At 35.4% G+C, this 27,351-nt stretch overlaps 2 protein-coding genes and 1 non-coding gene across 13 annotated transcripts in view; 2 read left to right on the top strand and 1 right to left on the bottom strand.

Annotated features, from left to right (window-relative positions):
* Positions 1–264: 264 nt before the first annotated feature.
* Positions 265–14,145, bottom strand: LOC127844553 (PRELI domain containing protein 3B-like). 2 transcript variants are annotated; one of them, XM_052374909.1, is made up of 6 exons: positions 13,862–14,145; positions 13,122–13,290; positions 6,298–6,384; positions 5,117–5,187; positions 4,179–4,281; positions 265–2,919 (listed from the first exon to the last, which is right to left on the bottom strand). In XM_052374909.1, the coding sequence occupies exons 1-6, from the start codon at positions 13,891–13,893 to the stop codon at positions 2,791–2,793; spliced, it is 591 nt and encodes a 196-aa protein (XP_052230869.1). In that variant the 5' UTR covers positions 13,894–14,145; the 3' UTR covers positions 265–2,790. The 2 variants fall into 2 exon arrangements, with proteins under 2 accessions (XP_052230869.1, XP_052230868.1); XM_052374908.1 differs by lacking the exon at positions 6,298–6,384 and adding an exon at positions 5,920–6,006 and having other exon boundaries at positions 13,862–14,028.
* On the top strand, positions 7,277–7,358 carry Trnas-aga (transfer RNA serine (anticodon AGA)). The gene has a single exon. It is a non-coding gene; the product is annotated as a tRNA-Ser (tRNA).
* A 6,324-nt stretch (positions 14,146–20,469) lies between the features above and the next one.
* Positions 20,470–27,351, top strand: part of LOC127844544 (hydrocephalus-inducing protein-like) — a 71,500-nt gene continuing 64,618 nt past the window's right edge. For 8 of the 10 annotated variants that reach the window (XM_052374881.1, XM_052374885.1, XM_052374878.1 and 5 more), the window contains exons 1-3: positions 20,484–20,566; positions 22,227–22,280; positions 25,357–25,507. In XM_052374881.1, the coding sequence (XP_052230841.1) occupies positions 22,231–22,280; positions 25,357–25,507 (201 nt within the window). In that variant the 5' untranslated portion in view covers positions 20,484–20,566; positions 22,227–22,230. Of the gene's footprint in view, positions 20,567–22,226; positions 22,281–25,356; positions 25,508–27,351 lie in introns of all 10 variants that reach the window. The other 2 variants (XM_052374876.1, XM_052374882.1) reach the window with 2 other exon arrangements.

Genomic DNA, 27,351 nt, shown 5'->3' with positions numbered 1-27,351 from the left:
AACACATAATGAGTAAAATTAACAAAATTAAGATAACTAAACTATTTAAGGTTAATGGGTATACCGTTTTGAAGTTACCGTTTTGAAGTATCAGTAATATTGAAAAGCATTTAAAAACATGACCGCCAGGAAAAGGGTCATTTTTCCCTCTATGGCTATAGTAAAACCTTGTTAACACTGTAGAAGTCACATTTTTAGTTCAATCTTCATAAAATTAAAAAATAAATCTGTCAACATACATTTATATAAATAACTAACACACAGTAAGAAAATAACTTTTTTTTATAACAATCTTTTGTTCACACTTTTTGTATCTTCAGATACAGTGAGCACACAAATGTTTACAAAAGTAAATGGTTTTGAAACTATACATTTTGAAGTTTAAAACACATCATTCATTAAATGATTCTGTACAATGCAGTAAATATTATATCAAATACTTAGTGGCTTTAATTAAACTCACAGCAGTAGTTTAGGATACCATAGGATATACAAAAATTTAAAAAAAAAATCAATCTTGATATTTAACATATTTCACTCTTTCATAGACAAGCAATTAATAAAACACTTATTGACAATTTATAAACAACAAGAGATTGCCAAGCAATATGGTCCCCTACCGGTGAAACTCCACCATTGTGAGTAAAAAAATTTGTTTATATATATTTGTTGCCATAGCAACCAAAATTTTTTATGTAGGCACAAAATGAAATGACGTGCATAATCTCCATATTGCCATCTATCCATGTTTCAAGTTTCATGAAAAAATATTAAGAACTTTTAAAGTTATCGCAGGATCTAGAAAAGTGTGAAGGACTGACTGACTGACAGTGCAAACCATAAGTCCTCTCCGGTTTCACCGGTAGGGGACAATAATCATTTTACCAATTAGTTACAACTATTAAATTCATTACAGAATAGTGGTCATTCAATGACACCTCTTCAAGAGACCACAAAGGATTATTAGTATCATTATTTACAGGAAACATACTTATTTGCTATTTCATTCACGTATAATTTCAAGCAAAACACTGAGTTACTTAGGAATTAAAGAAAGCGGTAAAAAATCGACCATTATTTTGATTTTGTTTTTATGAAAATGGTGCATGTAATATGTTGGTCCTGTACATAAAGACAATTATTGAAGTTAACACACTATCATAATATGACAAAAGTATTAACTTTATTATATTTAAGTATCCAGAAGAAAATTTAAAAAACAATATAAACACGGAAAAACATAAGAGAAAGCAGACTTTTTTCACTAAAAACAAAAACTTCAAAAATACAAACAACATATTTCATATTAAGCACTTTTCTAAATAAGTCATGTTAAATTAAAGAACAAAAGTCTACTGCGATGAAAACCAGATCCTTATAAACAATGAATGATGATGCAAACGAGACACTTCTTTCCCGATTTCATGTCAAAGGCACAGTTTGTACGCCCAACTTGGGCAAGTGTTCTGGTAATCAATGGTTTTGTGCAACTTGAAACAATGGGCCACTGCCCATGTTCATAAAGATCCATAGTACCATGAAAGCTGTAGTTATAATTTATTAGGAATACATATGATTTTCTTTTGTTGAGTGTCGCTTAAAACCATATTTGCATATTTAGACATCCTTAACTCTCTGAACTAATTATTTGATGGATCTTGTTTTGTATGCATTTTTATGAACATGAGACCAGAGCTATATCACAGTTATTGCTTTACATGGCATTTCAACATGACAAATAATGACCAAACATGGTATAAGAACAAGAGGCAAAAAACAGTGTCAACATGTAAACATACTTAGTCAAAAAAAATGTTATTCTTCATTATTGTTAGATTTCAAAGGAAATAAATCTAAGAGACTTTAAGCTAAGTGTTATTATAACAATAAAACCCCACACAACTGGTTTCTTAAAGCAAATGTTCCAGAAGGAAAATAACACAAGGCACACAAATAAGATTACTATATATTATTACTATATTACACATGTGCATACTAAACAGATTTCACTGTTTTGCATTCATAAAGTATTCCTTTTTTAACAAGTGCATGCACCATTGCACTATACCAAATGTAGGAATCTCTCAAATACTATCATGTTGTTTTGCCATTTAATGTGTTATTTTCGTCTCAACCATGAAACAATTCATATATATCATTAGTATCAATTTAACATCGGCAACATTTTCCTCAGATCTGGTTTTAGCTGTGAAGCTTTTCCTACGTGTTAAATAAAATGTATACATATAAAATCCTTGTCAATATGGTTTATTACACTTCTAGTTTTGCTGTTCTAGGAAAACTTCTGGTGAATGAAATAAAATCCAAAGCCTTGTTTGTGTTACAGTATGCAACACCAAAATGTATAATACCAAAATAAACATGGAAAACACATAGAAAAAGCCCTTCTGAAAAGCATGATTACTTTTGAAGTAATGTTGAATGGACGAGTATTCAAATAAACAGCCTGTTTCAACCCTTGAATTTCACAGATGAATATACTATAAAAAAAAATTACAAAAATTACCAATATTTTCAACATGATCTTAGGCCACTGTATTAGGACAATAAAACAAAAAGATGACATTAAGGACAGTCATCCTGTTTTAGTGCAGATTTAAAGTAAATGACACAAGATAAATTAAAATATAATCATGATTGCTCCAAACCCGTGCTAGCACACAATCAATCGCTAGCTTTTGATTCTGAGATTGTTCGTTTCATGGGAGGAAACAAGCGTTGTTGGAAGAGTTGAGATATAATTTGAAGATCCTAAAATGTAGCAAATCATCAAAATGGCGAGCGCTCGTTGAAGTGCAGCTTTTGGAAGGCCTCTTCCATGGTCTTCTGAGCTCCATGCTGCAACTCGAGTGATTCCTTTTGTATCTTCTCCATTACGCTAACCATTGCCTTTTTACCCTGCAAAAATAACAATGAATGTTGTGATTTTTCTCCTCAAAATACTTATTGCAGTTAGAAATCTGAATAGGTCCCAATTCAAATGATTCACAAACCAAAAGGTTTCCTGCCTTTCTCCAACAAATGTTGATAAGTAATTTCTGAAGAAGCTACAATTAGTTTAATTTAAACTTCATCAATCGGGACTCCCATTGGCTAAAATTTTCTTTAGCCAAATTTATGATAGAACACAGAAATTCTTCACATTTATATGTTTTTTTAAAGAAAAAGTTATAGCCAAAAGGAAATTTCTAGGGCCAAACTTTCTAATTTGTAGCCATTTGCTATTTTTTGAATGGAAGAGCAGGTCCTGATCAATACTTAATTAAGTACAGTAATCAAAAGAACATTCCATGATAACTTAATTCACAATTGTGCTCAAAAACAAATTAATATTTCATCTGTAGTTTTACAGATTATACTTACAACTTCAACTTTGAAGTTACACATTGAAGAACCCAATTTTCTTGTTGTTTCCACAATAATTTTAGAAAAGGATTATAAATGATGCAAAAAGTATAATAAATACCTGTATAAATGTTCAGATACAATACTTTACAGTTAATGTAAGAAAACGCTATACAAATAGTCAACTTGCTTTCCCCCATCAAAGAGAGGAGTTATATAGTTTTTAATTAAAACACTAAAAAGTGAGGACATCTCAACAATGGGATGAACATTTGTACATTATGTTTACAGTGCTTTGATTCTGCCAGACCTGTATCCAATATGGGCATCATACGAGATATATCTCATACCTCCAGAAACATCAGCAAGATAGATCTCCTATCTAATAAGAGCCATCTTGGCTTGAAACACCGAACGCGTGATTTGTCTCTTGTTATGAGGCTGGTTATGACAGGAATTAAACAAGCATCACCTTGTCTGCCAAAATTGTGTGCAACACAGGTTTATAGGAGTATAACAATGCAAACAAGAGCACCGCATAACGGGTGCCAACGCTCGGCTGCGAAAGCTTGTCAGAATAATTTTTTTTAAGAGGTCACAGTGACCTTGACCTTTTACCTAGTGACCCAAAATTGGGTGTGGCATGTAGAACTCATCAAGGTGCATCTACATATGAAGTTTCAAAGTTGTAGGTGGAAGCACTTTGATTTTAGAGCCAATATTAAGGTTTTAGCACGACGCCTACAGCGGACGACGAGCTGACTATAACAATACCTCGGGTTTTCTCCGAAAACAGCCGAGCTAAAAATTACCTTTTCTGCATTCGTGGCTATGTTGTCGATGACATAGTGCTCGATGTAACTGGACAGTGGCACGCCTTGAACATTCACCACAGATTCTTGATGCAAGACGGTCCTGAAATACAGAAACACAATGAAAAAAATCTGTAGTACACTATTATTAAGTATATGAGGCTCGCTGTGTGAAAAGCGTGTTTAAAGCAATCTGGGGCAAAAGCCGCAAAAACTTTCTGCTTTTATGGATTTTGTGTTTAAAGACTTTTTTTTTAGTTAAGGCGGAAAGTGTTGTCCCTGATTAGCCTGTGCGGACTGCACAGGCTAATCTGGAACGACACTCACATGCATTTAACCCCCTTCTAACAGAGTGTGGCTCATATTTAAGATTTTTTACGTCAATTTTCGTGTTTCAATATCTTAGTATCTCATTAAAGAAACAAGACATTAACTTGAAGCAAGCAAAAGCTGTTAGCAAAACCTGTATTTTATTGGGTCAATTTCAGTCAATCTACATACACAAATACAAATCAGACGAGTCCAATGTTGTAGACTAATTTAATTCAATAACAGCAAATTTCAGAGCCTTGGGCATGTATGCTTGTCATTTTTTCTGTGCTGTTATTTTTTTTAAGGCTATTATATCATTTACACACACATTTGCAGTTGTATGCGTAATAAAGGATTGATGAAGATCAAATACAAAAATTTGCCCTGCTTAAAGGGCACTTATAAAATAAGTACTTTAGATACTTGTCTTAGGGCTTTTTTTTCTTTGGTCAAAACCATGTGATTATTGTCCAAAAACAGTATTCACCAGTATTGTGCAGATAATTTGGATTTAAAAGCCCAAAACATGTGGTGTATTAATCAATATACCACATTACCTTCAACTATTTGAATCTTTTTGTTTTGTTTTTAACCTTTGGTAAACACTACACCAGACATCTACTCACTTGTTTTTGTCCTCTGGATGTGGTCTGTATGTCATTTTTTCATCAACAGTTATGATATTGCAGAAAGTTAGCTGGAATCAGCATAAAAGTTATTTTTCAATCTGTAGACCATTTATACTACTTACACAATAAAAATTCTTACAAATGTTCAAATATTTTGTTCAATTTTGTTAAATTCAAGTCTTAACTAAGCTAGCGCATTTGTATCAACCACTCAAAATTATAAGTTAACATTTTTTAATATAATAAAAAATGCCAAAAACTTAATCCAACCAGTTTGACTCTAAAAATAACACGTAACGTTCTTGATAAATGATGGGAAACTGTTAACAGCTATTAAATTAAATTCAATAAATACTTTCTAAATCACTACAACGCATCACAAAGCAAATCATAATGTGAAGTACAAAATTGAAAAGAAAAGAAAATATAAAATTATTACTTTAACTAACATACTAGAAGAGCAGTATGAAGAAGTGACAAATTGTAATAATCTAATATGGGATTTTTTTATGAAATGCAAATTTCAACAATTTATGTATTTTACAAACCTTTGCATTACAGGCAGTCGTTTCAATTCACTACGTAGCACTACAGTAATTACAATTATATTTATGTTGTATATTCCCAAAACTTATTTGTTTAAATTTTAACAAAGAATGCATTACTTGTAATTGTAATAAAATATTTTATTTAATTTAAGCTAAAAAGGACAATTCAACAAAACTCTTAGCAGTAGGTATATTCTTTACAATAAAGAAACAAACTCTTATAATGAACATGAAACCAAAATCACAACATACATTTCTTGTCTTCATCTCCATTGTTTTCGTTCGGGCATTCACCTCTGAGTGCTCACTACCATAGCCAAGTCCATTGGAGCCAATGATCTATGAGCGACAGTACAAAATCAGTAATGATGATGAAGACAGGAAACAAGGAAACGGTAAAACAGGAAACAAGCAACTGACAAAAAATGTTATGTACAATTTTGATTATTCTTTTTGCATGATAGCTCACTGAATTTATGAACATTGCAACGTATTGCTGTTTCTACATAAATATGTATACATTTCACACAAACGTTCACGGTAACTTCATAAAACGAAATTGCAATATAAATATTTTTTATTTCAACAACAGGCAACAATGAAGGTGGTTTCCATCCATCAAGTACTCACATTTTTTGTCTCAAGGACCATAAGCCTTATAGAAGGAAATACAAATGAATGCTCACTGGCATGAGCATGCCCACACGCACCTAAAATCTAAAAGCAACCTTTTTAAAACATTCTTTTACAAGTATGTTTGACAGGGTTCGGCCATGAGGGCGACGTGGGCGACATCTTCGCCCGGGACATAATAATGTCGCCCTTAAATTACATGAAGGAGAAGTTGACTTGGCCTTCTTTTTTTACAACAGCGAAGTTTTTTCTCTCAACTTTTTCATCTAAAAATTCTCTATTTTCACATGTCATAAAGTCACCGATGACGCTTGTTATGTTATCAGTTTATTATCACAGCAAAAGATCGACTGCTGTGAAAGCTTATCCAGGCAACTAGCATACATGGGCATTCACTCCAAACAATAAGAGTAGTAGTAGTAGTAGTAGTGGTAGTAGTAGTAGTAGTAGTTGTAGTAGTAGTAGTAGTGGTAGTAGTAGTAGTAGTAGTAGTAGTAGAAGTAGTAATAGTAGTAGAAGTAGTAATAGTAGTAGTAGTAGTAGTAGTAGTAGTAGTAGTAGTAGTAGTAGTAGTAGTAGTAGTAGTAGTAGTAGTAGTAGAAGTAGTAATAGTAGTAGAAGTAGTAATAGTAGTAGTAGTAGTAGTAGTAGTAGTAGTAGTAGTAGTAGTAGTAGTTGTATTAGTAGTAGTAGTGGTAGTAGTAGTAGAAGTAGTAGTAGAAGTAGTAATAGTAGTAGTAGTAGTAGTAGAAGTAGTAATAGTAGTAGTAGTAGTAGTAGAAGTAGTAGAAATAGTAGTAGTAGTAGTAGTAGTAGAAGTAGTTGTAGTAGTAGTAGTAGTAGTAGTAGTAGTAGTAGTAGTAGTAGTAGAAGTAGTTGTAGTAGTAGTAGTAGTAGTAGTAGTAGTAGTAGAAGTAGTAGAAGTAGTAGTAGTAGTAGTAGTAGTAGTAGTAGAAGGTTGAAGAGCCTACTATTAGGTGCCGTAGCCTAGTGGTCAAGGCGATAGACTAGAAATCTTTTGGGATATTCCCGCGCAGGTTCGAATCCTGCCGACATCGCATACTTTTTTGCAACGCGTTTTATTTATTTTCTAACGTAATTTGATTTAATATGGCATATAAGCTATATTTATTGTTAAATATGTTGCAATTATGCACATTCTTCAATTATTAAAATTAAAACAACGTTATGGCAAAATTGGGTGATTTACAGTTGAAAATACGAACCATGCATGTTGCATTTTTATTTTTATTTCAAAAAGTAAACGGTAAATCTGTCTTTTTCTCGGTATTTTTGCTGTATATAGTGTTTCTATAAAAACTTAGTTTAAAATATGACTTAAATGATACTATTTTGAATTTTATGACACTTTGTTTTTAGCCGACCCAATTTTTACTTGGCTGAAATCACTTACATTTCATGGCGCTCTTCCATAGATAAAAATTTGTAAAAAATAAATGTCTGTAAAAGAATACTTATTTCATCTTGTTTAAACTTCAAACACCTTTACAGCATCTCGACACACCAACTGCATGCCCATATTTGGAAATTTGAATGAATTATGGAATTTTTATATACCCCAGGGGTGAAAATAAACTGGACAAAAGCCGAGCGTGGGGGTGGTTTTGAAAAAATCGGTATATTTGTTTAAAAAGCATGGAAAGCCTACCTACACATTTGCATGTAGTTCAGTGAAATGATGCTGATTAAGAAAATAATTACTTATATTATATTTGGATATGTGCCCATTAGAGGTGCGCTACCTTAAGCGGTACATTAACATCCATAGTTACCAATGAGAACAGGCGCATTGTATATGCATATGCAGTTGTTTACCTGAGCGATGAAATGACGTTGTTATAGACATGTATTTACGCTAAAAAAAGTTTACACATGCAACACATTCCAAACGGTATCCGGACAATCGCTCCTACGGCAATCGCTCCTAAGATAAATTTGACAGGGCGGACAGTCGCTCCTACGATGTTTTGACAGGGCGGACAGTCGCTCCTACATTATTTTGCCAACCCGGACAATCACTCCTACATTATTTTGGTAACCGGGACAGTCGCTTCCCATATTATTTTGACTCCAGGGCAAAACGTATTATACGCCGATCAAGAAATTGTTCAGTATCGTATATCAACCGGTCAAATGTGATAACAATTACCTAACCAATTGTTTACTTACCTTAATTAACTTTAATGTGACGCCAGTCTGTAATCTTTATGCGGATCTTTATGCACGGTTCGCACATCATAGGTGTCAAAGTGGTCATTTTCAATTAATACTACTATTGTTGATATAGGAATTATTGATTGAATGATATTTATTGAAAGATTGTACTTGAAAACGATGTTTGCGTTTTATTAAGACTTTTTTTATTGTTGCTACCTAATATGCCAGTAACACAAGTCTTAAATTAAATTTTGTTGTTATATAAATACTATTTCTTTGCTATTATATAAATATAACTTATTATTACAGGTAACACAAGTAGTGTTTTATCCAGGCCGTTTTAGCGTGGCGCGGCGCCACGCCGCTTTTTTTAAGCGCCTCGCTGCCCCTTTCAAAGCAAATCAGCGCCACGCTGCCCTTTTCAAAGGCCGCCGCCCTGTTTTCCGCCGTGCGCGACCTTATTGATAACATCTTAATTGCCTCTTAACCAAGCTTCTAAGCCGACTATTATCAGCGAAGATTCGCGCGGTTGTGAATACGTCATGCGTGAATAACCATGTGTCAATATCAATCGATAATTTCAGTGGCTTTGTAACACTAATCGGTCCGGATACAATCGTGCACAGTTACTTAGGAGACTTGATGTAAACCTCGATGTTATCACGTGGAAATTGTGCATTTCATGCATAATTTAGTTATATCAAAACATTTATTTTTACGCGTAATTAAATTAAAAAAACAACACCAGTTGTATCTGTAAAATATTGATTTGATTTCAATTTAATGCAAAACAGTTTTAAGTTAATAAAAATTAATTTTATACAGGGCTTGCACTAAGCGGCGTACGTCCGTATATTACGCCCGATAATTGTTTCCATACGCCGATTACAAGACCCCATGACGTCCACTGTACTTCCTGAAAATTGGCCATACGCCGAAAATAGCACCCCGTGACATATTAAAGCTGTCGATTAAAATAACGCTCCGCCTTCTATCCAATACAATTGGCGCAGGCTCATATTAAAGCTGTCCAGTAAAATAACGCTCCGCCTCCTATCCAATACAATTGGCGCAGGCTCACAGTAGATGTGTGTTGATGAATTGTAGCAGACGACAATCTTAACACGTCTGCTGTTCACGGTTAGGCAGACCGCGCTTAATTGGAGCACGTGCTTGTTTATTGTCACGATGTTTTGATTACAATAACGTGTGAATGTCGGCAAATAAGTTGATACCCCGTCTTGGACCCTGTTTGGCCAAAAGTTGTTAATTGTTGTAACAGTAGTAGGCCTGCACCATTGGTTCAATTAAGAACATTATGACCCGTTTGTAACTTTTCAAAATATGTTAATTGGCAAACACAGATATGAATTTTACAAAAATATTGAACTTGTACCACTTATCATTCGTGTTTAGAATGTTGCAACGTACGCTTTCCGATTTTGGCATTCCACTTTCGACGAAACGTAAATTAGAAATTGATGCAAATTGCGTTGTAAGCAAAACAATTATATCGGAGACCAATTAACGTGTATTGAATTAATTGACACTGAACAAAAGACAGTACGGCGCCTTTCCTAGTTACACTTTTTGCGAAATAAAATGTACACAATACAACACGTGGTCATGAAAACAATGTCATTACGCAGAACTTTCTGACTATTCAACAAAGTGTTAGTGTTTGTGAATCTCCATTTAAGATGCATATAAAGGACTTGTTTGTGCAATGTGTGTAACGTTTTAAATAAAATAATTGTTTAAGAGCGTAACTCATTTAACAGTATTCTAAGACTTCTTTGAAAAGCTATAGTTTGTATAAGATATATATCCTATGGTATTTAATCTTGTTTTTTGTTACTAGATGAAAATATAATACACATAATAAAATATACATTCTGGATTTTGTTGGTTTCATTATTCAACAATAAATCTCAAAACTATACATACAATGTTTGTGTGTAACAAAGCTTGTTATTAAGTCACTATACAGATATATTTGTGCCCTTTTTATGGATGTCACGCGCTAAAGTGCCCTTTTTTTTAATTTTGCACCACGCCCTTTTTCCTTCCTGTATAAAACACTAACAAGTGAACGGTACGAATCCTCATTCGCACCAAGCAGATCATCACATGATTGAGGCGAACAAATTACGATTTGAAATCATGAACGCTGAACTGACTCATAAAAATAGAGCTGTGTGTATAAATGTACATATGTGTTTCTTTTCGTTTGTATGTGCTTTCGTTTGCATATTTTGTGTGTATATATGTTTATAAATGTCATATCATATATATAAATGAAATAAAAGACAAAATTTCATCTATGTGGCTTTTATGTTTATTCCATTCTCAAAATGGCACTTATTCCAATAAATGTAATGTAGGAACAAATGTCCCTGATAGGAATAATGCAGGAACAATTATTGTCCGATGAGCCCTTATAACTACCTTATAATTACAGTAAAAAAATCGACAAACTGTAACATGGTTTGTTAATAAGTAAATTAATTATTGAAAATCACATTCATCGGCTCATGTTGACTCGGCTTTCTGTTAACAAGTTGGCAAAGTAATGTAGGAGTGACTGTCCAGGTTGACAAAATACTGTAGGAGCAATTGTCCGGGTTGGCAAAAAAAATGTAGGAGCGACTGTCCGCCCTGTCAAATCATCGTAGGAGCGACTGTCCGCCCTGTCAAATTTAGCGTAGGAGCGATTGTCTGTAGGAGCGATTGTCCGGGATTCATTCCCAACAGTAAATATGAATACGATTTATTCTAGTATGTTCTACTGTTTACTTGTTTTGTGTTTCAAAACTCTTAAACACTAATTATCCAGTCGATGTGCAATTTATTTTGTCAGACATTAATTCATAACCATATAAATGAAAACTAACAACTCGCCCGTGCAAACTGTAGTGCTAATTTCCATAATTTTATCTACCGTATTCATACGTAAACGACTTTATTTTATATCCCGCAACCTCATTGACCATTCGATAATTACAGGTTTTTGGCAGACGGCACAGTTACAGAAAGTCAGAAAAATTATTAAAGAAAAACAAAATTGATCAAAGGTCTATTAATTACGTAGATCCACTACTGTAAAAGTCCAGCAAGTTTTGTCAGTTTGTTTATCCACAGTTAATTACGAGTAACACCCATCTTATATAAACTGAAATCACAGTTCATTTTTATATTAACAAGTCCTAATACTACACAATAGACATTGAGATAACACATTTCCTGGATTAGATATAAATTATCCGAGTAGAATAAAATTGCTACGTCATGACCTTTGACATTGCAAAGGCAGACGTATTGTAACATTAAACCCGCATTCAATTCAAAGCTGGCGATTCAAATTACAAGTAATGGTGATTCAATAATGGAGAAAGCATTAACTGTCTGGATTTAACAAACATGTACATGTTATAAGGTTTGTTAAACCAGATGACAACAAGGAAAATTTGGATTATTAAATGAAACAGGTAAGGCATTATCAAGTGTGCATATTTTGGATATGTAAAAATTCGGATAAACAGTAATAGATATACTATATGTCCCATGCATTAAGATTGTGTTTTGTTAAGACTCGTTTTTACCACAATTTGGTGATTTCATTACGCGAAGAATTTCCAATTGCATGGGTACTGGACCCGTTCCAAATTGGGTGAAAAAGATCACTGACTAATTATCATGTACATTATGCTGTAAATAGGGTTTGGATTGTCATTGCATTATTAAAGTACTATTTATTTTAATGATGCACATGGAAATCACAAGTTTTATTTGTATGAAGTGATTTATGTGACTTAATATGTAAGGATTTATTGAATTTGAAAATATTATTTGTTTGTCATTGATGATGATACTAAGGCTTGGTGTAATGAGGGGTATAAAACAAGCGAAGATTTTATTAAATGCCGAGCAGAAATCACTTCTCCTTCTAGTGGCCTCACTTCTCCCTAATTTCAGCTCAGGGAGAAGTCACTTCTCCCTCAAGTTTGAACCAAGGCTGAGCCCTGTTTGATGACCATTACAAGAGCAAGCATGAAAAACAAGAGGCACTGAAAGATGTTATTTCAACAAACTATATAAAGAAATGTTCTAATGTGTGACAGCACTTCCTCAAATTTCTACTAGAAACATAGCAACTTTGTAACAAGAGCACCACATAGCGGGTGACAATGCTCGGCTGCGGGTGCAGTTTTGAATAAATGAAAGCTTGTCAGAAGTTTTATATTAGAGGTCACAGAGACTTTGACCTTGGATCTAGTGACCCAAAAATGGGTGTGGCGTGTAGAACTCATCAAGGTGCATCTACATATGAAGTTTCAAAGTTGTAGGTGGAAGCACTTAGATTTTAGAGCAAATGTTAAGGTTTTAGCACGGCGGACGACGAGCTGGCTATGATAATACCTCGCGTTTTCTCTGAAAACAGCCCAGCTAAAATCCAGGTCTTCAACAATTCATTTATTAATTAAATTTAAATAATTGCCCAGGCCCAAGCTAGGGCTGCATTAAAGTTACCAAAACACAAAATTTTGGAACAATACCCCCATTAAAACTTAAGCTATTGAGTGGTTTTATTTTCCTATTTTAGAAACAGTGACCTTGATCTTAACACAACCGAATGATACTACCTTAGTTGCCCAACCAGGCAGTCCCCACCGCGTAGAAAGCAGTCTGTGACTGTACAGTGTGCCTGTCTTGTCCACTCTCCTCTCCACCACATCCACACCTTCCACTGCATTGTTGAACTCATTGGGGTATTTACGAAACTGAGCTCTCACAACCAGATCCCACGGTGCACTACAACAGGTTAATAAACTGCAAATGAATGTTACTAACATTTTCTTCATAATATTGTTATGATGATGAGCATAATAAACTCAACAGTATTGTAATTAGGTTACAAGATACAACACTTGTCATCTTTTTTAACACTTCTGTTTGTTATAAATGAAGCAACCACAACAAATGCCATGGTTATTGTAATGTACACATGTAATGACATTTATTCAATTGTTTGAATTTTTCCCAAAACCACCATTCGAACATGCAAACCTTAGGTGACAACTCTCAAGTTTATAAAACTCTTAAGTCATTTAAATTGTTATTTCTTCAACCTCAGTCATCACTACAAATCAGCATAATCAAGGGTGATATAATAGAACAGATACAGTCCGAGAAGAAAGCGTTGATCTGAGAAATACAAAACACAAAATGGTATTAAACTGTTCGTTACACTTAGTAACCCTTATATAACAGTCACGTTTTAGTTTTACATTTCCAGACACACTTCCGAATGTAAAATATTCAACATAGGAAGATATTGCAATAAAACAGCATAAATACAAAAATCAATTACGTTAAAACTCACTCAAAAACATGCTCTGCTTGTCTGATCCTCATTTCTTTCACTTTGATGAAGCTTCTGGTGTTAGAAACCCTGGGAGCTGAACCCGAACCTACCACGTCCTTGGCGACTTTTCCAAAAGAAAGTTCCCAACAACTCACTTGAGTAAGTACCGCTAAAAAATAGTTCTGTGAATTGCTTTCATTTGTAGGCTTTTTAATAAACGTAAACGAGTGTCGTGCTATAATAAATTTATATGTATACCATTTTAAGACAAAATATGATTGTTTGGTTGTATATTTAAAAGCATTTAATTCCTGACGAAATTGAATGTGAATATTGCGAACGATTTTATTTACCCGGCTAAAATTGTTGTTGAATGATAGCCGAGAACCATTTGGGTTACACTACACCATTGATACCAAATACTAATGATCTGACTCTTCTCTCTTCTCGTCCACACCCAACAACACTTGTAGGAAAAGACAAACATGGTAGCGGACAACTCAGCTAGACTGGGCCTCACCATCAACAGAAAGAGCAAGGTGTTCAGGACCAACACATTCAACAACACGCCCATCACAGTCCAAGGCGAGGCGCTTGAGGAGGTGGATAGCTTCACCCATTTGGGCACCATTCTGGACAACAAGGGAGGAACGGATGCAGATGTCAGAACACGCATCTGTAAAGCACGAAAAGCCTTTCATCGGCTGAAGACATTGGGATCCAGCGCATTGGCCTCACCAAGATTAGGCTCTTCGATACCATCATAAAGCCAATACTCTTATATGGAGCAGAGAAATGGAGAACCCCTGTCACCAATATAAAGAAAATACAGGTTTTCATCAACACCTGCCTCAGCAAGATCCACATTATCCGCTGGCCAGACAAGATTAAACAACGAAGACTTATGGAGAAGGACAAAGCAGCCGCCAGTTGAAGAAGAGATCCTTCAGAGATGTTGGCGGTGGATAGGAGACACCCTTCGCAAGACTGCATCCGATACGACAAGGCAATCTCTCACATGGAAACCCAAGGGAAAATGAAGAGAGGGCGGCCTGGAAACACTTGGCGCCGTGACCTGGATGCAGATGCTAAACAGATGGGCCAAACATGAGGGCAGCTGGACAGACTCGCCCAGAACCGACACGCCTGTCGCCTGGAGGAAGCTGGTTGGCGGCCTATGCCCCAGACGGGACCGCAGTCGAAGATGAGATGATACCATTTATATTTTTTTACTACTAGTCAAAGCAATTTCCACTTAGAGTTGTCGTTCTGTGCTCTTCCATACACCTTCTATTCTGGTTCCAGTCAAATCTCTGATCAGGGGTTGTGGTAAACGTAGATAAATATAAAATTGCATGTAAAATCATATTTTTATTTTATATTATTTTTCAGTGACATATGAGGAACTGTCAGTTAATGATAATTTGCAAGTTAGCATTCAAAACATAGTAAATACTATATAGAGTGTGGTCAGTGGACTGCTGCAAACACTATAAGCGATCTTAATTGTTTATATTGTACCCAATTTTTTCACTCGCGTGAATACTTCATCATTTTTTAAGAAACAGTGATCGTTATAATATGGTGTTTATTGAATGACAGTATTAACGCCCCATGTTACACCTCGACTGTCATAGGACAGCCAGTGAGTTACACGGTATAACCGTCAACAGTGCTAGTGCTCTCCCAAAAGATAGAACTACTTAATTAGATGTTCAATTTTCAACACAAGTGTATATATAGCTTTTTTCATAACTTTAATATATCGTTTATTATCTGCCCTCTCTATCACTTCAAAGAAGAACGGCGAGCGAAGTATAGGAAAAGACAAGTGAAAATGAATTGAGACGCTTGCAACAGAAGAAGAAGAGGCAGCGCACCTAAACAGATCCCATTACATGAACTTTATAACCAAGAAAGTATGCTAAGCCAGAAAGACCAGTTAGGGACAATAACAGAGAAGTGATACCCAATACCAATGGCATGAACGAGATGGATCGAGCACTTCCATGAGCTACTCAACAGACCAGACCCTGCTTACTAGATGGAGCTACCGCAAGCTAGAAGCGCTTTTTAAATTAAGTGCTGTGCACCGACGATAGAAGTGATTCGCAGCACCATCAAGCAATTGAAGAACGTCTTTTCAGCAAGATTTGGCAAGAAGAAGAAATACCGAGCCCCCCCCCCCCCTCCTATCCCCAATAGACGACATCATTTCCTGTTCCAGCTACTTAACGCTGTTTTCCATCCCATGATAGTTGGTTAATAGCTTCATGCTGAACAGAATGAAAGACGCTGAAAACCAGCATCTCCTTAAGCCGGCTTCTGGAAGGAGGGATCATGCACGGATTGGATTGCGACTTTTACTCCAGGGGTCAGTGGTTCGAGCCCAGTTGAGTGTTACTTTTTTCTTTGTTTAATGTTATTCTTGTTTTTACAAGAGCTTTTTAGATCCAATGTTTACATTTCTCATTATAAAGCATTTAATGACAAACTTCAATACATGTCAAAATCTGTGAAAATGCCCCTTTAATACCACAAGAAGCCAATATGTAGCAGAGAACTGTAAAACTTCCGTCACATACATGCAGAAAAGTACAGGTCCTTATCAACAACTGCATCAGAAGGGACCTTAAGATTCACTCACCAGATAAGATCACCAACGAAGACTTATGGAGAAGGACAAAACAGCAGCTTTCAAGAAATACAACCTTCAGAGACGAATGTAATGGATATGACACACTATCCAATACGACAACAAAATACCTCACCTGGAAACCCCAAGGGAAGAGGAAGAGAGGGTGGCCTAGAAACATCTTGTGCCAGAACCTGGGTGCATATGCCAAGCAGATGGTCAAGAAGTGGGGACAGATGGAAAGACTCGCCAAGAAACGTGACGCCTTGAGGAAGCTGGACGGCGGCCTATGAACCAGACGGGACCACAAGCGGAGATGAGATTTCTTACACTTCAATCACGGTTACAGAGATGTGACTTGTTGAGATTTTATAATGATAAAACTTCTTAGTTAGTAATTAACACTGGTAATAAAGTTCATTAGTAAGTCGTAATAACGAGTCAGTAAGTCGTGGTGACAACGAAATACCTAACTAGCGGGAATGACTTATTATCTTGTTCCCGAGACTTATTTACGGTAGTTAAAATGAGAACGATAAACTAATTCATCGCAAGGACATAAATCAAACTATGCACATGTCAACTTATATTGCTGACATGTAAAATGGCTAAGTGCATTATTTCATCTGCGGAAGTGTATTGATTCAGCTTAATTCATTTTAGACAAAATGCAACGATATGCTCTTTTTGCGGTTTAATTTTGAAATTAAATGCACTAACCTCAGTAACATGTAAAATTTTAGGACACATTATTTGTAAACTCTTATTGAATCATTTGGAAAAAACAACAACCTAAACCAATTTAAACCATGGCTTTAGATCAGGATGTTCTTGTGAGACCCAGCTTGTTGTGACACTGGAAGATTTGCTTAAAACAATGATGAAGGATACCAAACGGATGTTATGATCTTAGACTTCTCGAAAGCGTTCGACACCGTCCCTCATGAAGAAATCATAACAAAACTATATAGCTTGCCTTTGATATCAAATACCCATTCACATCTGGATCATAAACTTTTTAACAACCAGATATATGCAGGAAGTCGTCGATGAAGAATTTTCAAAGAAAGTGACAGGAGACTCTGGGGTACCTCAAGGTACTGTTATAGGACCATTATTATTCCTCTGCCATATAAATGACATACCGGAAACAGTAAACTCACATATCAGATAATGTGAAGACGATTGCTTACTTTATCGCAAAATTAGAAAACCAAAATGATCACCAAAATCTTCAAAATGACTTGAATAATAAATCCATTCACTCTTATTCAGTCTGTGGCGAAATTCTCAAACAGGTAGAAGAAAACCCCTACATTTGATTAACATTACATGAAACTTTGAAATGGTCTTCACAAATAACAAAAGTTGCAAAGAAAGCAAACTCAACAATGATTTGTTTAAAAAGAAACCTAAGAAATTGGTCTAAAGATTAAAAAAACTTGGTTATATTACCCTGGTTAGATCATTGACAGACTATGGGGCTATCATCTGGGACCCCTACCTTCAATATGACATAGAAAAGATTGAACGCGTGCATAGACAAGAAGCACGCTTCATAACAAACAATTATCATGATAGAAGTGAAGGCTGTGCAAGAAGGATGCTAAATGACCTTGAACTTCCACCACTCAAAGATCGCAGAAGATCCAGCCGGCTCCTATACAAAGTGATCGAGGGGATGGTGCCAGCTATACCACCGGGCGAATACATCTAACCAGCAAAAACAAGAGGCAAGTGAAAGTCAAAAACGACAAAGACTTCAAAACAATAAACATCATTGAACGCTTCTGCATAAAAAACAACGGAGGCTCGAAAGTGAAATCCGTCAATACTGAACAGTACAAAAACTCATTCTTTATAAAGACTGCGGTGGATTGGAACAAACTTGATAATAATATCGCATGTGCACATACAATTGAAGGTTTCAAGACAGCCCTCCCACAGTGCTTCTAGCACTCCACAACCGGTGCGTACACCGTAACAGGCCCTGCACTGTACAGAAGCAGAAGGATGAGTAAATTCTGTATTAAGTGTGAGGTTCCGCGTGTCTTTAGATAAACTGTTCTTTGTGAATTCGACACAAATATCCAGATTAATCGACACAAAGATGAATAAACATTCTAACTGCTGTGTTAATACACTTAATGGATTAATACAATCTTCTGAACACATTTAATGTTTCAATAGCCTCGGTCGTCGAAAAAATGTGTATTTTTAAACATAAATAATATATTATCGTATGCATGTTTTGTATCATAATTTAGCCATAAAAATCGTCCGACATTTTACAAAACATTATATATTTATTTATAACCACATTATTGCTTCTTATCTTTCCAAGCACTTCAACACCCACAACATTCTGTATGAACTTCAGCATGGCTTTCGAGACCGACGCTCCTGTAAGACACAACTGATTGAGTTAACGGACCAGCTTGTCAACAACCTAGCAACAGGCCGCCAAATTGATCTCATCCTTCTTGACTTCAGTAAGGCCTTTGTAGTTTGACAAGGTAAACCATCTGAAACTCCTCTATCTCCTCCAAGAATATGGCGTCTCCTCTCAGGTTCTAGGCTGGACCCGTTCCTTCCTCTTTGGCAGAAGTCAGACAGTTGTATTGGATGGTGAGTGCTCCACAGAAGTCCCAGTAACATCTGGTGTCCCCCAAGGCTCTGTCCTTGGACCACTTCTCTTTCTTATCTATATAAACCAACTCCCTTCTTCCGTCACCAAATCCGACGTTCGCCTTTTTGCAGACGATACGGCTATTTACCTCACTGTAAACTCTCTCTCAGATTGTGCATCTCTGCAACAAGACCTTGACAAGCTTCAGGAATGGGAACAAGAGTGGGACATGGAATTTATCCCATCCAAATGCCAGGTCCTACACATCACAAGGAACCACAACGTCATTGAACATAGTTACTTTCTCCATGGCCAACCTCTTGAGTCCGTCTCTGATGTTAAATATCTTGGACTCGATCTCTCTTCTGACCTCAGCTATAATACACACATTGACAGAATCACCAACAATGCAAACATATCACTAGGCCTCATTAAAAGGAACATAACACATAATAAAAAGGTACAAGAACTCGCATACAAGTCTCTGGTCCGACCACAAGTTAAATACGCTTCCACTGTCTGGAGCCCATGGACCAAAACTGCCATCAATCAAGTGGAAAGTGTGCAGAACCGGGCTGCACGCTGGGTGATTTATATGTTAGTGGATCTGTGTAAAATCAGATTCATATACTCTCCCTTTTCCAGTGTCTCGGCCATGGTACAAGATCTAGGCTGGAGATCGCTCGCAGATCGTAGAAATGACAGCAAACTCATCATTATCTACAAAATCTATCACAACCTTGTTGCCATACCTCTCCCACAATATATAAAAGCACCAATTTGCTTCACTAGACACATGTACCCACTGTATCTACAAAAGATACAGACAGGATCACTCTACCACTATTACTCCTTTTTTTCCACACAGCATCACACTATGGGGCAAGCTCTCAGCTGATATCGCTACCCTATCCGATCTTGAAAAGTTTAAGAGGGCAGTGGTAAATGTGCGGTACTAGTCTGTTAAATGATGTTTTTAACCCTCACTTTTATCTGTCATCTTCACTAAACTCTTTTAACCACTTGATTCCTCTCCATTCTCCTGGAGATTTCAAGCTTTTAGTCTCACTACCCAACAATATCCTTTGTTGGGTCCTTTTTACCTTTCACACTCACTAATGTTCCTGACGAGCACCTTTTCCCTGCCTATAATACTCGAAAGAGCGGTTGGCAGTATACAGAGATAGATAGATAGATAATAATATCAACTAAGCAAAACAAACAATTCTATAAATTTAACAACCGAGATCACGGCCTACGCACAACGGCTACACGGGGCTTTAATGTAAGCAATTGGTTATATATAGTCGTTGTGGTGCAATACGGTTGAGTACTTTACAACAGCCAATCACAATAAGCGTTTGCTGTTATGGAAACATCGCCAATATGGCGTCTATAAACAATGTTTAGTTGTAGATTTTATAAAATCTACTTTTTCAAAGAATCAGATAAGCAACAGGTAGGTTAAAATATTGTGTATGCAAGAAAACACGCGTGCTGAATTGTTAAACATGATCATGTCATAAACATGTATTTAAGTGAAATGTTAAAATGCCCGTCTTCAGAACTCGAAATTTTCAAAACGAGCCGACTGAGAGTTTGATTAACATTTTTTTATTCAGCGTGTTTGGCTAATTATACATCTAATTGAATGAATTTATTGTAATTATGAAAAGCTACGGATAAAATGTTATTTTTCAGTATAAAATTCCCCTCCATTCCAAAATGCTGTCAGAACCAAGATTTGTTTGTTGAAAATGTTGGAAAGTATGGTATAGGCTATAGATATATTGAATAGTGACTGGCCAGTATTTCCAACTATTAAATCCCACTAAAGTATGTTTCCATTTGATTGATATTGTTTTGCACGTCAATGACCGGCCTGTTTGGATCAAGTCCCCTTTTCCTGCCATATTTTATAAGTTTAATTTCCTACTGGTCAGCGAGTATTTCTCAGACAAAATCTAGTTTTTTTTTGTAAAATACTTCCATAATAGTAAGAAATATTGTCATCCACAAGTACATGTAAAATTAAAAAAAATTGTTTTGGTGTGGGCATGTGTATGTTAGAAGGGGGTATATTGGGTCATTGAAGGCAGGTAATTTTCTACTGTAAAGGAGTATTTTTCTGGAAATATATATAATTTGAGTAATTGTATACAAATTACAGTTAAAATGAGACTTTTCTAAACAGAAACGTTAAAATAGCTTAAATACATTGATTTGATGGTGCAATATTTCGCTTATATTTATTTATAAATCTTTGTGCAAAGAAGAATATCCTTTTTCAATGTAGAAAATCCAAACTGTTACTTGATAATCTTAAATGAGATTTGTTTCTTTTTCATTTAATTGTTTACTTATGAGATTTGTTTCTATTTCATTTAATTGTTTACTAAGTAAATTTTGCTAGCACTTCAGATATATGTTTACAACAATTAGCGTTGAGTTTTAAAAAAATCTATAATTTTAAACATGTGTGCGTGTTGCAAACACATAAGTTTCTGGCCAAATAAGTGATTGTAAGACAAATAATTGAGACCTGCTCTATTGAAGTTAAGATGAACAAAAATCTCAACCACAGGGTGGTTTTCATTTAGGAATTTTCTTAAGCATGCATGTGCTATTAATACCCCCGTGAGTTGGTCACACTTCCTTGGGACACAATTTGTAAACATCGCAATTGTTTAACTATAATACTAGCCTTTTAAAGAATGGCTGCTGTCTACCTCAAGAAAACAAGTGTCTGTAAGTATTTAATGAAGCAAATTGCGTTTCAGCATTACAATACACAAACTAAATAGAAAGTCCTGTAAATACTGCTGTCCAAAAAATACTCGCTAACAAGTAAGTAATGTCTTTTTACCCATGTTAAGTTGTAAAGTATTTGTTTTCACAATATATTTTGTTGTTGATTGATTTCACAGGCAAGTTTTGACAACAAATAAAAATGTGCGTTATGTTTTATACATGCTTTCTCATTGAGCCCACATGAAACAAATATTTACCTTTATTGAAATCAAAGTAAACATGAATCATTACTAATAGGATTGAGTATTTTAATATATGTTACTATGATAAGAATGTTATGTGTTAATGTTGGCCTGTTTTAATTTCAGAAAAATGTCTGGAATCAAACGTCGCTTGCATTTAGCAAGTGGCAGAATGTCAACGTATGTTTGTATTTGCATGAAAATATACAACAGATACAGGGCTGGCACAATTCAACATTACTGTCGTGTCAATTCAAAAGATGCACGCATGACTAAAATTTTCTCATGAACAATGTGTAAAACATTTTAAGTTTTACTTTATAACAATAGATTGTGATTGAAACTTATTGTGCCAGCTCTGTTTTACTAGAATGTGCAAAGCTATGATTTCCAAAAAACTAAAGACTGTATTACATAGAAAAAAACAATATCCCTTTTAAAATTCAAAGCTTTAATTTGAATAACACTCCTGCCAAGGAATCATAATTTTGATAATTTTTGTATTTATCAATGTTTATCTGGTAAAGTTTTGTTGTTTTGGTACTTTTTCTGTTTTTTATTTGCTTATATATATTTCAAAGATTTCACTATATTGAACATTTTTATTTTAAAAATCTCTGAAACCGTGAATGGGGATATCAGTTGTTGTGTAAAAAATTCAAGAATGGCAATTGCTTATAAATAATGGTTATATTTATCATTCATATGCTTGATATGTGTACTTTTAGCTTGCTAGTGTAATTTGCATGGGAGAAGTAGTCAGACAATATTGCAAATGTGTAGTCTAGTACAGCTTTTTATTATGCAATTTTTGGGGCATTAAGAAGGTAATTTGCTTGTACAACCAATTTATCATACTAAGACATCATAGCCATTGAGGTGTATCCAGACTGACATTGAACGGGACCTATTCACAATATAGTTTATTGACTATTTTCAAATTGTCACATAATAATAACTTAAAAAAAACAACTTGTGTCATTTAGTATAATTTACACAGCACCACAGCAACATCATTATTTATGATGTGCTCTGAGAAAAGGGGGTTTAATGCAAGTGTGTAAAGTGTGATCCAATATTAGCCTGTGCAGAATGCACAGGCTAATCAGGGATGACACTTTCTGCATAAATTTGATTTTTTGGTAAGAAGAGTCGTTCTTAAAACGAAACATATCATAAAAGCGGAAAGTGTTGTCTGACTGTTGCAGACAGCACAGGCTAATCTGGGACGACATTTTACGCACATGCATGAAACCCTCTTCACAGAGCACGGCCCATATTTATATAAACAACACTGGAGACCCACTAACAGATTTATGATCCATTGCAAAAGATTTGATCCCTATTGCATTTTAATTAAATCACACATCTGTGAATAAGTCCTTTTAAAAATTAGATCATCAAGAACTTTTAAGTAATTATTACTCATTATGGCTTCGAATTAATGCATGCTGTTAGCCATGTAACTGATAAGTGAAGGAAAAATATCATTTCATTGTTTCATGATTCATTGTTTCACTTACCAGTTTTATGTCATGGAGCAGAATAATGCTTATTTATAACTAATTGTATGTAGATGAGGATTTAAATGCATTGGTTCAGGAAAAAATATTCTGGGATATCAACAGCTAGTAGAATTGGTGCGCATTAACAGCTTTCTAGTTAATTTAAATTTAAATATGCAGAGCAAAATAAGCAACATTTGAACAACATTTGCCTGACAAGAAATGCACCTGAATTAATAAAATAATACATATATTTTTAGGTAGAATTTTTGTATATTTCACATAACATAATTATTTTGATTAATTCTGATTATAATGATTTATGTTCTTTTTTGGGGGGAGCATATAGTCGCGGCTTCGTCTGTCCGTCCGTGTGTCTGTGCAAAATTTTTGTCCGGGCTATTTCTCAGCAATTAATAACCGGAATTCAATGAAACTTTATGGGAAGCTTCACTACCAAGAGGAGATATGCATATTATCAGCCGGTTCTGGTTGGATGATTTTTCACAGAGTTATGGCCCTTTGAAATTTTCCATTAACTGTACATATAGTGCAATTCTTGTTCGGGCTATTTCTCAGCAACTTCATGACCGGAATTCAATGAAACTTTATGGGAAGCTTCACTACCAAGAGGAGATGTGCATATTATCAGCGGATTCTGGTCGGATGATTTTTCACAGAGTTATGGCCCTTTGAAATTTTCTATAAAAAAACTCTTGTCCCCCCAACTACTGTGCCCTCAAGACGTTTCCTTTTATCTGAATATATAGTGCAATATTGTGAAAAAAACAACTTTGGGGAGGATCACCCGTCCCCGACGGTTTCTTGTATTAAACATTGAATATCTGTACTTTTTTATTTGTGAGGTATAAATGTAAAAAGATCTTTTCTGATTTGAAGAGCACTTTCAAATCATTTACATTGAGTTTTTTTGTTTTTATATAATTGCTTTATTTTGCAAAAATATTTGTTTGTTTTTATATTTATTTTAACATTTTGTTATCTGTAAATACATATTGAACTATGCAATCATTAATTGTATAAAGAAGCAAATTAATTGTTAAGCTGTGTGTCTTAAATATATCAACTTTATTTTATAAAGCTATTAAGTGCTTACAGTTTGAAATGAAGGTACTGACTTAGTGAACTAAGTAGATGACCCTGCTTCTTGACTTATTAATGGCAATCTCTGATTTCATCTATCAAAATAATATTAATACAACAAGATTGTATTTATCTTATTGATTGAAATATTGGCGGTTAATCAGCATCTTTTGTATGTATTAACTTACTACCATAAAAATGTACCTTCCCAGTCCTAAATGCCTTCAATATTTCCCAGTCTGGAAATGGAAATTTCCTCAATATCTGAGAAAATAATCCAAAAATGACCCCCATCACAATGTGTATATTATTTATATTAAAATTTACATAAATTAAGCCTCATTAACATGTTATTTAAGAGTTTATGTATTGTAATTAAATTCTTGTGGCAGCTTTTGGTGGAAAATATATAGTTCACAGTTTATATAGTTCACAGTTTTACTGAAAACAACACTTCTTTTCCCAATTTGAACGGCATTCACAAAGTAGTGAGGGAAAACACTGTAAATTTGTATTTTGTGTTTAAAATGTTATACTTGTAACTTTAATTCAAAAGAAAAAAAGTAAGCTGAATTAATATTGGTAAAAAATAAACCAAGAACTTTCAAGAAATATCATAGTTTTATAAAAATAACCTGGTTTTGCAGAAGCAGTATGCCTCTAGGACCATTTGGTGAAGTCGTGGGTACGACCGGTACCCTGGAGGCGCTAGGTATCGATGGTAGTGCGTACAAGAGCAAGGTCATCGCGCCCCGTAACCCAAAACTCCTCAAACCCGGAGAGGATGAAGGGTTTAAGGTAAATACTTGTTCAAACTCAGCTGTAATTGAAAATTGCTGTTTGACCAACCAAGCCCTCAAATTTTATGTTATTGAATGAAAATGTTTCAAATCAGCCTATACAAATCTTATAATAATAATCAGAATGCCAAGTCTAAAATTTACAAAAGCAGGGCTTTTGGAATTGAGCTGAATTTGTACCCGAAAAGAGTTAGCAAACTTGGAAAAGGGAAAAGAAGCCCTGAAACTGTACAGTGTTGTATAATTGAGTTTTTTTTATGACCACTCAAAGAAAGCGGCATATACCAGTAGCAGTTGAACTGTCAGTCTGTCTGTCTTTTCGTCTTTGCTTCTTTGTGAGGTTTCATATCTCAATCTCTTCAGTATATTGATGCATTTTGAAATAAATTGCCACAATTGTCCACCATTGTAAGATAACATGTCTGGTGTAACACTTGTCTCCCTACATGAAAGGCCATGGTTATGCTTAGAGATCAAAGGTCAAATTTGGTCATAAAACAACTTGAAAAATTGCTGTCTCCATAAAAGTGGGTTCCCACTGTCAATCTGATCAACTTGATCATCCCGATCATCGAAATGTCCCGACCAAACCCGACCAAGCTCGACTAAAAAGGGTATACATGACTTCTTCTCGACCTCTTGTCGATATTGTCGATAACACATGACCCCCACACGACTCATTCACGACGTCCACTCAACTATCTCTCAGATTTCCGCTCATTCATCTCGACCTATACGCGAGCCCTATACGATCTCAGCTCGACCAAGTGGACCTCAGCTTGATCGCCACCAGATCTTCACATGACCAGATCGTGATGGTTGTACTAAAGTCATACAAAGCGATCTTAAATAACTTGGGTAGAGGTCGAGCGGATCGGGAACAGAGCTTGTGTATTGTTTAATAGCAATCGGGAAGTGATCATGTACGGTCGAGTAGCCGTCGGGTAGCAGTCTAGTAAATCTGTACATCAAATCAAATAGAGGTCGAGTGGATTGTGTTGCGATCTAAAATAACTCGGGTAGAGGTAGAGCAGATCAGGTACAGATCGTGTAAAAGATGTCAATCCAATCACCACACGATTGCTTCACGATCAACTCGATCTTCTACTCGACTAAAACACTACCACTTCCCAAGCGCTTCTCGATCCATTTCCTACTCGACCGCTACTCGATATTTTTTGACATGCCCGACCAATGCCGACCTACCCGATCGCCCCCAACCACTCATGCCAACCGAACCAGACCAGTACCCGACCACTAAGTCGGGCTTGATCGAGTTGATCGGATTGGCAGTGGGAACCCAGCTTAACTTTGCCATTTACTAATGGATTTTTAGGCTTTAACTTTGCCAATTATAGACAAAGTTCAAATTAATTGGGCACAAATGAAATCTATCAAAAGACAAGATGTGATGTGTAACACTTGTCTCCCTTCCTTAAAAGTCAAGGTCACACCAAGGGTTCAAAGCTCAATTTTAGCCATAAATTAGCTTGTCCAAACCATAACTTAGTTATTCATCATGCTATTTTAGGTCACACTAAGAGGTCAAAGGTCAAAGTTGGCCCTAAAACAGCCTGTTATGGCTTTATTATGCAATAAATAAAGTCATGTCATTGTAAGCTATCTAAATGATTATTTTCTGTTTTAAGCCTTGAATTTAATTACTTGTGTGTAACCTAAGTATGGGGTCACATGAGCTCTTTTGTCAAATCAAACTCGATCTTGGCCATTGTGGCCCCTCTTTTGAAAAGGCTAAACTATTGTTTTCAAAACTTACACCCACCTCCACCCCTTCTCCGCCATAGGGTTGATTCGTGTACTTTCTGTATTTGTATGTGTTAT

This window comes from Dreissena polymorpha, chromosome 9 (genome assembly GCF_020536995.1).
Source record: "Dreissena polymorpha isolate Duluth1 chromosome 9, UMN_Dpol_1.0, whole genome shotgun sequence".
Taxonomy (NCBI): domain Eukaryota; kingdom Metazoa; phylum Mollusca; class Bivalvia; order Myida; family Dreissenidae; genus Dreissena; species Dreissena polymorpha.
This window is presented reverse-complemented; position numbering and strand designations above follow the sequence as displayed.